This window comes from Vidua macroura, chromosome 5 (genome assembly GCF_024509145.1).
Source record: "Vidua macroura isolate BioBank_ID:100142 chromosome 5, ASM2450914v1, whole genome shotgun sequence".
In the NCBI taxonomy this organism is placed as follows: Eukaryota; Metazoa; Chordata; class Aves; order Passeriformes; family Viduidae; genus Vidua; species Vidua macroura.
This window is the reverse complement of record NC_071575.1, coordinates 67,468,177-67,481,535: the sequence shown is the minus strand read 5'-3', so window position 1 is coordinate 67,481,535 and position 13,359 is coordinate 67,468,177. Positions and strand designations below refer to the sequence as shown.

Genomic DNA, 13,359 nt, shown 5'->3' with positions numbered 1-13,359 from the left:
GCAGCATCCGTGAGTGTCCTCCCAGAGGCAGCACAGAGCCCTGGAGCCCCCAGCCCTTGCTGGGCACAGCCCAACTCGTGCCCAGGGCAGCTGTCACAGCATCCCCCTCTCACTGCAGGTTGGGGCTTTCCATGCAAGTCCCTTCCCTGCCTGATTCAGCCTCAGAGCTCTCCGTTAGGACAGGATTGCTCATTTCTTCACAGGGTTGGGGAGGTCAACTTCACCCTCAAATGTTCATGGTGGTTTCTTTTCCCATAATTTCCAAGGAAGCTCTTGACTCCCTGAGATTCTGTTATTGTCAGCATCAGAAAATTGTGTAACTTTTTTATCTGTTCTCTGCGTGCTTATCCATTCCCACAAGGAAGGGCAAGGGCTGCGTTTCCCAGCTGGGAAACAAGGGCAATGACGTTAACCCAAGGAAAAAGAGCAGAGATGAGCTTGACCTTTGGGTTTCCAGGCTTATGGAGTAATCCTGAATCACCCTTCCTCTCCCACCACCACACCTGCCCCTTTGGTAGCATTCCCTTGGCAGCCCAGGAGAAAATCCAGCAGCCTGGAAGCTCAGGCTCACATATGCCAGGAGTTGTTCATACCCTGATTAATGAAGATAACTCACCTATTGTACTGATGCTCAGAGGGTGGAATGACACCAGAAGGAAAACAGTATTCCTACAAACTGGTGTGGCGGGAGGGGAGACTATTTCTTCATACTTAAACATCTATTAGGAAACAGTTGTCAGCACATTTCTATTTCCAATATCCAGCCCTGCACAAGAGCAGAGGATCCACAGGGTCTTCAGGCTTCACGACACAACTGTGGAACATTTCCTGCCTCCTAAATGGATTTTACTTTGCCTGATCAGGTTTGATTTTTATTTATGCCATGAGTTTTCCAGTGAGCTCAAGCCCAGGAAATGGGCACTGTGTGCAATTCCTGGTGCATCCTGTAACAAATCCCTCTGCTCTGTACTGAGAGCAGAGAGTTTTCTCTGCAGTTTGTCACCCTTCAGCAACAGTGAAGTCTTCTCTGGACCCAAAAGCTGCTCTGATTTTATACTACCTAAGACTCACAGCCAGTAAGAAACCCCTGTTTTTCATGGGTGCAGGATTTGGGACCAACCTGAATAATAAACTTAGCTTATTTACCCCTCTCGGGCATTTCAGTAGGAAAGGGAGGGTTAGACTGTGTAAATCCTGCTGCTGTGTCCATCTTCCTACTGGAAAAGAAAGTCTGCCACAGGAGGGGTGAGGAGCCAGCATCTGCCAGGAACAGCTCAGCTGGATTCCCGGAGAGGAGTGGACTGAAGCTGTGTCTTCCTCCCAGGAAAGGGCTCTTCCTGCCCTGAGCCCAAGGAGGAAGCCAGAGCTCCCATCACCACTTGAAAAGCTGCTCAGAGCAGAGATAAGAACAGCCAAAGCTGCCTCTGAGCAGCTCATGATTTGGTTATCCTCGCTTCCATCACCTCAGGGAGGCAGCTCTCAGCAACTTGTAGCAATTCAGTTTGGGAATAATACAGCAGCAAGCCCAAACCTCCCTACAGGTGGGCTCTGAAAACCTCACTGACACATTCAAGTCTTGCTTCCCAGGAGAGCTTCTGATTTTTAGTTCACCATGAACAGATAGATGTGTGTGCATATATATATAATATATATAGTGTAAATAATATAAAAATTGAAAAAAAAAACCCACCCCAAAACAATTAAGGGGTAAATACAGCAAAGTTTTCAAGCTCTTGGGCTGTTGACTGACTCATTCTCCGCAGAAAACATCACTCCCCTTTATCCCCTGCACAAAAGAAACTTTCTTCCTGCAGGTAAACGTCAAAGAACAAATAAACATTAGCAATAGCTAAATGTCTTCCTCCTTTTTAAGTGTCTCAACCATTTTTTTATTTGCCTGATTGCTTGGATCCAGGTAATGGAGGGAAGGAAGGAGGGAGGGAGAGAGGCTTTTTTACAGAACACTTGTTTGCTCTTCTAACAAGGATCATAAACACAAAGTGTTTTAAGGGCACAATCACACCCCGACAATAATAACTTAAAAGCAAAGTTTATAGTTCAAACAATGCAAGTAAATATTTTGACATTTGCTCATTTGTTTGATTCCTGCTCAAATAGTTTCCTGTTCCCAGTAGTCTGGGATTTCCTTAGGAGTAGCTGGAAAAAACCCTATTTATAGTGGACCTCTGAGAAGAGACTGCAAAGTGTCACCTCAGAGGAGCACTTTCCACAGGGCTGAAGAGTGCACAGCTGAGGAAAACCTCAGCATGGAGCAAATTAGTGATGAAGCTCAAAGAAGGGAAAAAATGAGGAAAAAATTGATGTATTTATCAGGGGGCAACAGCAGGCTCGTGGCATCATTATGGGTGGATTGATTTTGAAAACATTCACTCAACCTGGTGAGGATACACGGCGCCTGAGCTCCTCACAGCCCATCCTGCTGCCCTGCCAAGTACACAGTGACTGCTCTGCTGGAACAGGCAAAGGAAAAATGCTGAGAGCTTGAGGAAAGCAGGCAGCCTTCACAATAGAGGTAGTTTTATAAGCCTGAATATACATAAAATTGTGTGTGCTGTGGCACAGGTGCATGGATGTGCTTTATATTTGTATCTACATAACAGAAACAGTCCAACAGATTTCTTTTGCTGAAGACCTGGGAAGTTGAGATTACAGCAAGTCTGCAAATTCAGCAATTCATGAAAAAAGATTTACAGCTTTTTTTATCACATGACATCATTGTGGGTAGAGAAAGATGCCCCATAGCATCAGCTGGAGTTCAAGGTGCTGCCTGCCAGTACTGACATTCCTGGGTCAAATTCCAATTTCAGAGCTTCCCAGACACCCTGGCTCCATCCTAGAGCAAGGGCCAACACAGCACCTCAGCTCCAACAGGCTTTCAAGTGATGCACCATAAATCATGGAATGGTTTGGGTTGGAAGGGACCTTAAAGCTCATCCAGTTCCACTCCATGCCATGGGCAGGGACCCCTTCCACCAGACCAGGTTGCTCAGAGCCCCCTCACAGGAGCCAGGGATGGCCTCAGACCCACCCATCCAGGAATGTGGATTCAGGCACATTCAGGTTCCTCAGGTGGTCACAAACCTGTCTCCTATGATAGGAAGGACTTCATTCCCCCAAGTCCCTGCCTTGAGCTCTGGAAGCTTGAGAGATGCAGGAAGAGAAGTTACCATCAAAAACTGAGGCACAACTGTTGAGTACAAACCTACACAAACAAAAGTACACTTTGTACCAACCTGCAGCACACTTTGTCAGCTCAAGGAGCCTCACATCAGTGAAGACAACTCCGAATGCCAGGGCCTGACTTTCGCCCAAATTCTTTCCACAGAATGATAAGATAACAGAAATGTTTTACGTAATCAAAGCCATGAAACAGTTTCTCCTTCATCTACATATGCTTTCCCAGACTTAACTCCTTGCTTGCAGGGTTGGGAACACTGCTGCAGAAATGCTCTTTGCAAGGGCACCTTCAACCAGCATCCCTTGAGAAAGGCTCCCAGGGAACATCCTCTGCCCTGTCCAACAGTGCCACAGGTTGAATTTGGGATCACTTCCCCAGTGACCAGATGCACCCGTGGGTCACTGCACTGCAGGGAAAGAGAGGCAATAACATTAAACATAATTTCATTAATTAAAATAAACATCTTGTAATCTGGATAAAGCAGCGATATTCATAGGTGACAGACACTAACCAAAACAGAGGCAAAACAAAATTCCCCATTCTGTATCAATCCCAGGCTGCTCACCCAATAATTTTAATCAAATCCTCTAAAGGAAGGCGAAGTTTTCTAAAGACATGAGAAAGAGCCATGCAATCCCTGCAGCAAGAACCTGCACATGGATCAGATGGTGAAACTGCTGTGCAAGCAGCAGGACCAGCATCCAGCCACACCACGAGATGTGGGGTCAGCACATGGGAAGGCAACAAATAAAGTGGATGCAAACTGGAGCTTTTTCTGTGTATCATGGAATGGTTTGGGTTGGAAGGGAAGGGACTGCTAAAAGTCACCCTGTCCAACACCCCTACAATGAGCAGGGACAGCTTCAAATACATCAGGTTGAAATCTCACATGTTTCCAGGGATGGGGCATCCACCACCTCTCTGGGAAATGTGTGCCAGTGTCTCATCACCCTCACTGCAAAAACTTCCTTCCTTATATCTAATTTAGGTCAACCCTCTTTTAGTTTACAATCATCACTCCTTGTCCTACTGCAACAGGCCCAGCTAAAATGTTTGTCCCTGTACATTCAACTGTGATTATTTCACTCACAATGATCTTTGAGGTTCTTATTCAGCACAACATTAGAATAACTAATTTTAAAATTAAACTTCAGAAGGTTTCACTGAACTGATTTTTTATTTCAGCCTGAAGTCAGAAAAATCCCCAGCTGACCCTAAACTATGTTTAGCAAATAATTTTATACAGACATTTCCATTGATCCCAATTCCATCCAAGGCATTGGACTGACACATATAAAACAGAGCTAATATTTTATTTTCATGCAGTTACTCAATCTGGATAAATAAAATGCTTTTGAAACTAAGCAACATGTTGAGAAAAGGAAGCTGACTCTAGTCTGAACCACAATTAGATGCTTAATTTTTTGCTATTAGGAATTGGTATTTGCTATTAGGACTTGTTGTTTGGGGAAGTGGAAATTGACCAGGGAACATGGTCATACTGGTGTAGGAGACATTCCTGGAGGAGCTCAGAGTTACAAACATGACTAATGAACATACCCATGAATTTCATGTGGAAAGAAAACTGTATGAAAAAAATCACGTAAGACTTGAATCAAAGACCTGGAATTCCTGTCCAAACTATAGCCCACAATACACCACAAACCCTTCAAAACATCATTTCCAAAGAACAAAGTGAATATCAAGAGGCAGACACTGACTCTAATTTACAACACTTTATTGCAGCATTGGCAAAGGTCAGATTTCTGAAGCTGGTGAAGATCGGGCGGCATTTCTGTATGAAATGTTACAATTTTACAAGTCTCTCTTCCTACATGCAGAAACCAAAACCAGTGGTAAAAAGGATTTTTAAAAGAGCTAGAAAAAAGAATTAGTAGTAACATACAGATGGGCTCTTGAACTCAATGAACTACCTCTACCTGAAAGCAAACAAAACCCTACGCTAATAAATAACAGATTGTCAGAAACAGACCAAGAAACCTCATTTCTACTTAGAAAAAAATAAAAATTCTACTTGTTTCCAGACTTAAATCTTTTTTTTTTTTTTACTTTTTGTTTGTTTCAATAGACACAGAGGCTTATCAACCCATGAAGATCAACAAAATATTTGGATCCACTCCTTGACATCCTCCTTTTATGCTGACTGGCACGTTTTGGTTTTCAATGATACATACAATGGGCTCAACTATATCCCTGTCCTTAGGCTGGTGTCAGGCTGTTCCAAGCAGTACAAGTCAACACCCCGTGTTCATCAACTTCACTTTCTATTTTAAACCTTAATAGACATTTTACCTCCTTGGCTCTTCAGTTTTTCACCCCTCCCCACCCCCTTTCTGGCACATCTGGCAGCAAAAGGCTCTTCCTTAACCAAGAACGTCCTCACTGAGGAGTGTTTGAGAAGTTATCCTACTCGGCAGGGTTTTCTTCTGGATTTTGCTGTTTGCTCTATGTTTTTCTACTGTAGATTTGCAGCCCTCAAAGAACATCCTTCCAACACCAAGTGCTCGAGTCGGAGACAATGTAACTTGTGGCGAGTTCAGAGCTTTATTTCCCTGCACACTGAGCTGCCAAAGGCCGTTCCCGTTCCAGTGTAATCGGCTGAACTCCAGGCTGCTCCCGGCTCCCGCCGAGCTGCTCGCAGGTCAAGCTCCCCATCTCGCTCGTTTGCTTCTGCTCCTATGAGAAGATTAACCCTCAACGCGGTTCCCATAACAAAAAGCTTTTTTTGGGGGGGTGGGGGGGGAGAGGGGAGGCTGCTCTTCGTGCCCCACGGCCCCAGCCTGTCCCAGGTTTCGGTTCTGAACGCTCTAGACTGACATGCTGAGATGTGTCCACTGCTCTCGTTTAATCGCTGGAGGACTCCACAACACCAGAGATACAGGACCTAATGAAATGACACTGGCGGCTGGATCAACGTCTCCTGCGGGAAGAGCGGAGAGAGCAATCAGATCAGCCTGAGGGGCCCCAAAAGCAGCTGCCACTCATTCTGATACCCTTTTACCCTCAAAGTTACATATTTCTCTTTTCTGCACAACCATTTCAAAAGGCCACACTGGACAAAAGCAGCGGGGTAATCTGCACCTTATCATTCCAGATGAGATGCTGAACTACTGAAGCACAGCTGTGAATTTGCTGAAAAACGAGTTATTGTAAAGAGTTTTCATCTTTCTGTGCAGTTTCTTAATGCTTAAAGTTCTGCAGAAATGTTACAAAGGGCTTTCTAGAGGCATATAATTGGTTAGAACCTTTTTTAGAGTCGATGGGTGCATTTAAATCTTCACCATCCCTTGTTCATGAAACATATCCCTAAATGTGACAGAAAGTCACATTTAATTCTCTTAAGAACATACAAATAGAAGAATAACATTGAAGAATGACACCAGTTTGTAGGCAGGGATACAGGGCAATGCAGCAGTAAGGCCACCCCAGTGTCACTAACTTCAGCACAATGCAGTTACTGCATCTGGGCTACTTTTTAGCTGATTTTAGGCTGCAAATTAAAATTAATAATAGACATCAAAATAAAACTTCAACATTTAACATTCCAAGAAAACTCCAGGACTACACACCTAGGTTTTTTACCATGTAAATAGAACAGTTCACGTTTCTTTACATCAGTGCATAATCTTCCAGTGTTTGTTCAACAGTCATTTGATCTAAACCTGGTTTGTACTGAAGATCTTGCAAGAAAAGTGTTACAGATATGTTATCTGAACATAGTAACTTCTGCACCTCTGTACCAGATGAAGCTTTCACACTAATTTTGTATTTGTAGGTGTTGCTTTGTTCTAATATCCAGTATTTGTTGATATAAAAATGCTGTGTATTTTTGCCAGGAAGTCCTGAGCTGATGCATCATTAGAACTCACTGCAGCACTGCTTCAATTACTTGGTTTTAACCACCTGTTAGTGTTACATAATGTAATATTCCAATTCTTTGTGGCACACTCAACATCAGAACACTGGCTATGTGCTGTCAATAGAAAAGAACTTTAATTTTTATTTATTTAGTAGACTGACATCTCACTTGCAGAATGTAACAACTGAGGGCAGACATCACTGAACTGGAGGATCATGCTTTTAACTGTCCATCTCCCCTTAAAAAATAATTCTACTGCTGATGGAGAGGGAATGAAAAAGGCTGGGACTGGCTGCATGTCTCCAACTTGGTCAAAATGACTCTCACCCAAACCAGCAGCTACCAGTACACACTGGTGGCAGATCCCTGTTTGAGGGAATCACAGCAATGTGCTGCTGCCAAAACCAGCAGTAGTAGGTTTTCCCAAACCAGGTATTTCACATTTGTGTCTGACCTAGTAGACTTAATCCAAACCTGTATTTGGCAAGGTCAAACTCAGTACACAGATGGAATTAAAACCGTCTTGAGCTCTGTGTGTAAAATGAATCAATTCTTTGCAGTCTCCTCCCACACTCCCTGCCACTGACACGTTGTTAATTTGTATGAAATTCACAGAGTCGGCTTCTCACGCCACTGCTGAGCATTAGCACTGCCTACCTGTGACAGGGAAATACACAGAACCTTTGACACAAACCATGGCTAGAGCAGAGAACTGGAAGCCATGAAAACACACAGAAACCTCACACCCTAGACTATGAAACAATCACAAAGCCATGGCACGGGTGAAGCTGGGAGAGCTCAGTCAGCAGGACAACTTTACAGCTTAAACTGAGAAGTGCCCAGGAGAATATCAATAATCAACTCCTTTGGACATGTTGCTAACATCACAAGATCACTAAAATCTCTTTATTTCTTGACATGTGAGACCTTTGAAGTTGGATTTCACACTTATCCCTAATGCCCTCGTGTCCTCCAATCCACAACACACTGCATTTCTGCAGTGCTGCATTCTTCACAAATCTCCTCACAAACTTCCAGCTCTAAACACTTCCTCTCTCAGTTCACTCCCTGCTTTGCTTGTCTCAACTAATCTCAGCTTCCATGCTCTTTGTTCTCTCTCTCCCCTAAATCACCCAAAACCACGAACAAGAAACAGAAAACACCAAGGTGCCCATTAAAAACCAATCACATCTGACTTATCACATTCCATACTGTGAACATCAAAATTCAAATAAACCACACAAGCTGGACTCCCCTAAGTAAGAGAATCTTAACTTCTGCGAGTTATTTTATATTCTCATCTATCCATCAAAAATAAAATGCTCTGACAAAGTGAAATCAAAGTCAGTGTGTACAGTGAGCTGGGAACAGGGAGGTGTTTTGGGGTTTGGTAGCTGGTTTCCAGAGGGCCACAGAGCTGCAGGGACTTTTGGTAGGCAGTTGTTATTATTTATATTGAAAGAACCTGTTCAAACAGGAGTCTTCCTAACTGAGCATGGCTTATAAATACAATTTTGCCTTCCATTCCCTCTGAACTGAACTGTGATCAGGTGTCTCTCCAATGTTGCTGTCTGGGTCAGATTCACATCCTGCTTGCAGAGCTCAACAAGCATCACCCTGCCATGGCAAGCACCTGAGGCTTTTCTATTCTTTTTTGCTCAGCTCCAGAGCAGTCCACCAGAAGCAGCTGCAGGATTTGGAGGCCCCCACCTATATTCCTCCCTTTGCTTCCCTCCCATGAAACAGCTGAAAAGGGGTTTGGAATTTCTTAGCTGTGTTTGAAAGGCTCATCTCAGTAAGAAGTGAATTCAAAGCTTCATAAAGCAGTATTATCAATGCATCAACTTCATGACAGCTGATGTATGAATTGTGTTGGTCCAGTAGCTGAAACAGGAAGCATGTTAAATTCACATTTCTCCTTATTATCCAAACTCTGATTTTTCAGCATTAATGCAATATTCTTTATGATGAGACTATTTAGCTAATAAAATCCCAGCATCCTGTTGTTATTGTTATGCTTCATTTTTCTTTATTAAATGGGTTAAAGAGAAGTAAGAGTCAGATGTAAACAGGCGACCTGAGATCACCATTTAACTTGAATATGATTTGGTTTGCCAGCCTATACCTGCATCCCTAGGGGACCTTTGGGCACAGGCAGACCCTATACTATACTTTCAAAATAGCAACCAATTTTGAGGCTGCATCTTTTAATAAGAAGAGGTTTAACAAGATAAAATCCTTGGTAAGGCTCCACTTCTCAACAGAAGAATTACAGGGAGAAATTTGACTTTCTTGGTAATCAATGTTTTTAAAATGATTTTATATAATGTGGTTATTTTCACTTCACTTTTAAAACCAAGCCATTTAATGGATCTCAATTCTCTTAAACCAAGAAAATCACTTTATATTTTAAGAAGCTGTTCCTAGTGGTACAAGTCAATTTTTATGATAATTCCATCACCAAAAAAAAAAATTACTTTAGTAAATTTTGTGTTTCCTGAAGGTAATAATTTAATAGCCTGCGAGCCAAAGGCCTCTCTTAACACACAAATGCTACAGAACTGGAGGCAAGAGAGAAAATTGTTTTCTCCCAGTTCTGCTGGAGCAAATCAAGGGACTCTACTTTTAATGGAGTCACTGTAAATAATCTTTAAGGCCAGTCAGCCTAAAATGTACGAGTCCCAGAAAGAATCTCCTCCTTACAGGATCAGCAGGTCTCAAAACCTGAGGCAATACAAGCAGGCAATTCCAAACAAACAGAAACAAACTCCGATTTTTGATCCAGCATTTTGCACATACTAAATAATAATAAATTTGACAAAGCTTGCAAATCTCACTGCATTTACTTCAGTACAGAGCAAGGACATTAACAGAGGAGAAATAAAGTAAAAACTGCAGAAGATTTCTCTTTTTTAAAAAACACATAGAGGGCTAATTGTTAGGATTAGGGTAGAGGGCTAATTGCTTAGTGAGATGCAGTTGTTCAAGGCCAAAAACATATGGAAGAACCCAGCCCCTTCATTAATTTCTGAAATGAACTGCTACAATAGGTAGATTGGATTTAACTTCCTAAATGGTGTTTGAAACAACAGTGCTTAGGGCATGTTTAGTAACACAAAAGCAAAGGTAAAAACAACAAATCAATTTCTCTACTCTCAACACTCCCTGAAATGCAAGAAAGGTCTCATTCCTACCTCAGCTATCAGAACCTGTCACATTGCCCATTACAGTGGAATCAACTAGGAGATTCACTTGCTTAGATTATCCCTAACCTGAAGAATTTTAAAATAAGTTGTATACCTTAAACAAAGCATCAAACTATTATTTCCAGTAAGTTTGTGTTATTTTGCAAGAAAATTACATTTCAGTTGTGTTCATGTACAAAGTAGCAGCAACAACACAACACAGTGTCCTTACCGAAGTGATAACATCTGTGTTACACCATTTGTTCTACCAGGTATGAATGTGAAACCTTCTCTACACAGACATTATAATTTACAGCTCAGTTCCTATCTGCTCAGTGAGATCCTCCAGTATCCTCAGAAATCACAGGGTAACTTTTTAACAAAGCATGAGAGGGGTCTGGGCAGACACTGCAGTGCAAGCTTTAAAGTCAGAAGACAATTTTCTATATCCTACAAATCAGAGGCTCTAAGAATGTAGGCAACAGACAATCTGTGCCAGTGGGAAGCCATTGGTGGACCCACAGTCTCCAAGAAATACATGGAGTTAGGAAAAGTACTAGTTCCTTACTGCAGGCTGAGATGGCTCAACTGATGCATGACTGCCAGGCAGAGCACTGCAGTACACAACAAATAAAATATACCTGCTCAAACAAACAAACTTCCTGGTCTCTGTTCCAATGAGCTTATGGGTTAAAGGGAACAAAGAGTAAACTCCGTAATACAAAACTACATCAGAACTGCAAGTGCATGGCACTTGAATAAGCAAACACTACTCAAACTGTTTGCTGGATAACATCTGACCTACTTCAGTGAAGTCCTAAACTATATTGTCCCTACAACATCAGAATATAAAAAGTCTTCTAAAGAAAATAATTTAAAAGAAATCTACAGATACCACATCTACTGGGCTGGCTGCTGTATTTAAAGAATAACTGCAGCATGCAGCTCGTGCCTGACAGAACAGAAGGCTGCAGCTGTTAATGAAACACCTGCAAGTATTGTGGCAATTCAGTGTACCTGAACACTTTATATTCCTACAACAGCATTAGGTCACAGTGATATGAAAAAGCTAAATGGAAAGCACTGCTCATTTTAGTGAATTACATCTGGCTCATTTTTAAAAAACATTTATTTTAAACTGCAATCTTTTTAATTTTTTTTTTTTTTTTTGTACAAGCAGTGTCTGTATGAGGTCCCAAAGGAGTGACTGATCATCAGGACATTATCAAATGATCATAAATATATACCATGAACGAGTTGGAAATGCTACTGCAACACAGAAATAGTACATTACATTAAGTTATTTGCAGTTTACAAAGACAGACCCATTAGGAGGTAAACTCTCCTTTCCCATTTGCTGCTCCTATCAATCCACCTTCACAATGAACTTGCAAAGAAAAGAGAAACTTGAAATAAAGTTTGCATTTTACCGAAACTCTGTCTATTCAAATGTGTGCTGCAGGGCTAATTTAATTGTTTATTTGCCAGCTTACTCTGAGGGAGAAAAGACACATACTAAAGGCTCAGAACAACTATTAAGCAATCGGGAATGATTTTTTTCATTTAATGCTGGTTTTGGCAAGCTCTTGCACACCATAAATTGAAAATTCTATTCCATCTTCCCCACCTTTACTATACTTACTTTCCATTCAGGGCATCAAATATGGAGGAATAGCTGTCAAATTCACCCCACAGAAAGAGCATGAGAATTTCTGCAGGTACTAGAAAAACCACAATCCTCTCCCCCTCTCATGAAGAAAGCAGACATGCATCTTTTGCCCTACAAATAGACACTCAGATTCTAGCAGCAATTTCACAACTGAAAAATCTGGCTTCTAAACTGTCACAGAGGTACAGACACTGTGTTAGAAGCACAAAACCCTGTTTGGCATTTTAAGAGAATGCTTTAGAATGGAAACGACTGCCCAAGCACTCACTACAGAGATCATTATCTCTTTCAATTATGAAGATAATTACTTGCCTAGAACCAGAATTACCACATTTAAAGGAAGATTGTCCTACCTCCCACCGGTTTTAAAGATTAGATCTGCATTAGGTGCTCCCTTCGGGTGCTGGTAACGAGGCCGCCGCTCACGATTAGTATTTGCTGGAGCTGGACGCTGTGCCAGAGACTGCAACATTTCTGGGATTTCAGGCAGAAGTAAATAGAAGAAAGTTAAATACATTTTCTACGCTTCGTTTTTACATAGGCATTTACACATGCACATTTCACTGCCATTTACACTTACACTTTGCTGTAGAGTTAACACTCAAGTTATTCCACGTAAGTTAATTACAAAAAGTTACAAATTGCATCCACAGCTTTGATAAACGCGAGCTACCCCACAATATGAACTTGCATTTCCAGATGTTCCTGCAGAAGGAACTGCCAGCAATGGTTTTCATCACAGATGCTCAAGAAAAGGCCTGTGTCCTTTTCTTTCTAAACACATCAGCCACCACTTTCTTCATCAGTGATCGGGAACAAAGACTCACAGCAGCATGAGTGGCCTCAACATTAAACCTCCCTGGAATAGTAACAACTGGACAATGCTGCTGCCAATTAAAGACTCAGCAAGAAACCTGTCCTAAAATTAGGCATTACCAGTCAGGTATTTAAGTCTAAGCTTGGCATAATTGGATCATTTTCCAGGGAAGACAGGCACCTGAAGAAGGTGACTCAGCTGACCTACATTGCACCAGCTGTCCCACGGATGGAGTTTTCCACTTTATCATCAGTGGGAATAATTTGGGTGCAGAAAGCAGCCCACACTACCCAGTTTAGCCCTGGACAGCCAACTTATGGGCAATTTAAACTAGGATAGTATTGTATTTTGACATTTGGTAAAACTTAATTTCTAAAACTTTATTTCATTTTTTAATGATAAAAAAAAAATGCTTCTTTACCAGGCTAACTTAATGCTTATTAAGTAGCCAATATAATTACAGATACATCATAGGAGGTAACCTCTGCCAATCTGTTAATGCATCTAATGGAAAGTATTCCTACAGTCCACCTGAGCAGGGATCTACACTACTCAGCAAACAGACAGATGGGATAAATGAAGGGGAAAAGTGGAATAAGCTGTTAAACA

At 41.8% G+C, this 13,359-nt stretch overlaps 1 protein-coding gene across 3 annotated transcripts in view; it reads right to left on the bottom strand.

The window, feature by feature from the left end:
• Positions 1-4,920: 4,920 nt before the first annotated feature.
• UPF2 (UPF2 regulator of nonsense mediated mRNA decay) overlaps positions 4,921-13,359 on the bottom strand; it is a 51,155-nt gene continuing 42,716 nt past the window's right edge. For all 3 annotated transcript variants that reach the window (XM_053977684.1, XM_053977687.1, XM_053977686.1), the window contains 2 exons: positions 12,287-12,407; positions 4,921-6,140 (listed from right to left, as the gene is read on the bottom strand). In XM_053977684.1, coding sequence (XP_053833659.1) covers positions 6,131-6,140; positions 12,287-12,407 — 131 coding nt within the window. In that variant the 3' untranslated portion in view covers positions 4,921-6,130. The remainder of the gene's footprint in view (positions 6,141-12,286; positions 12,408-13,359) is intronic.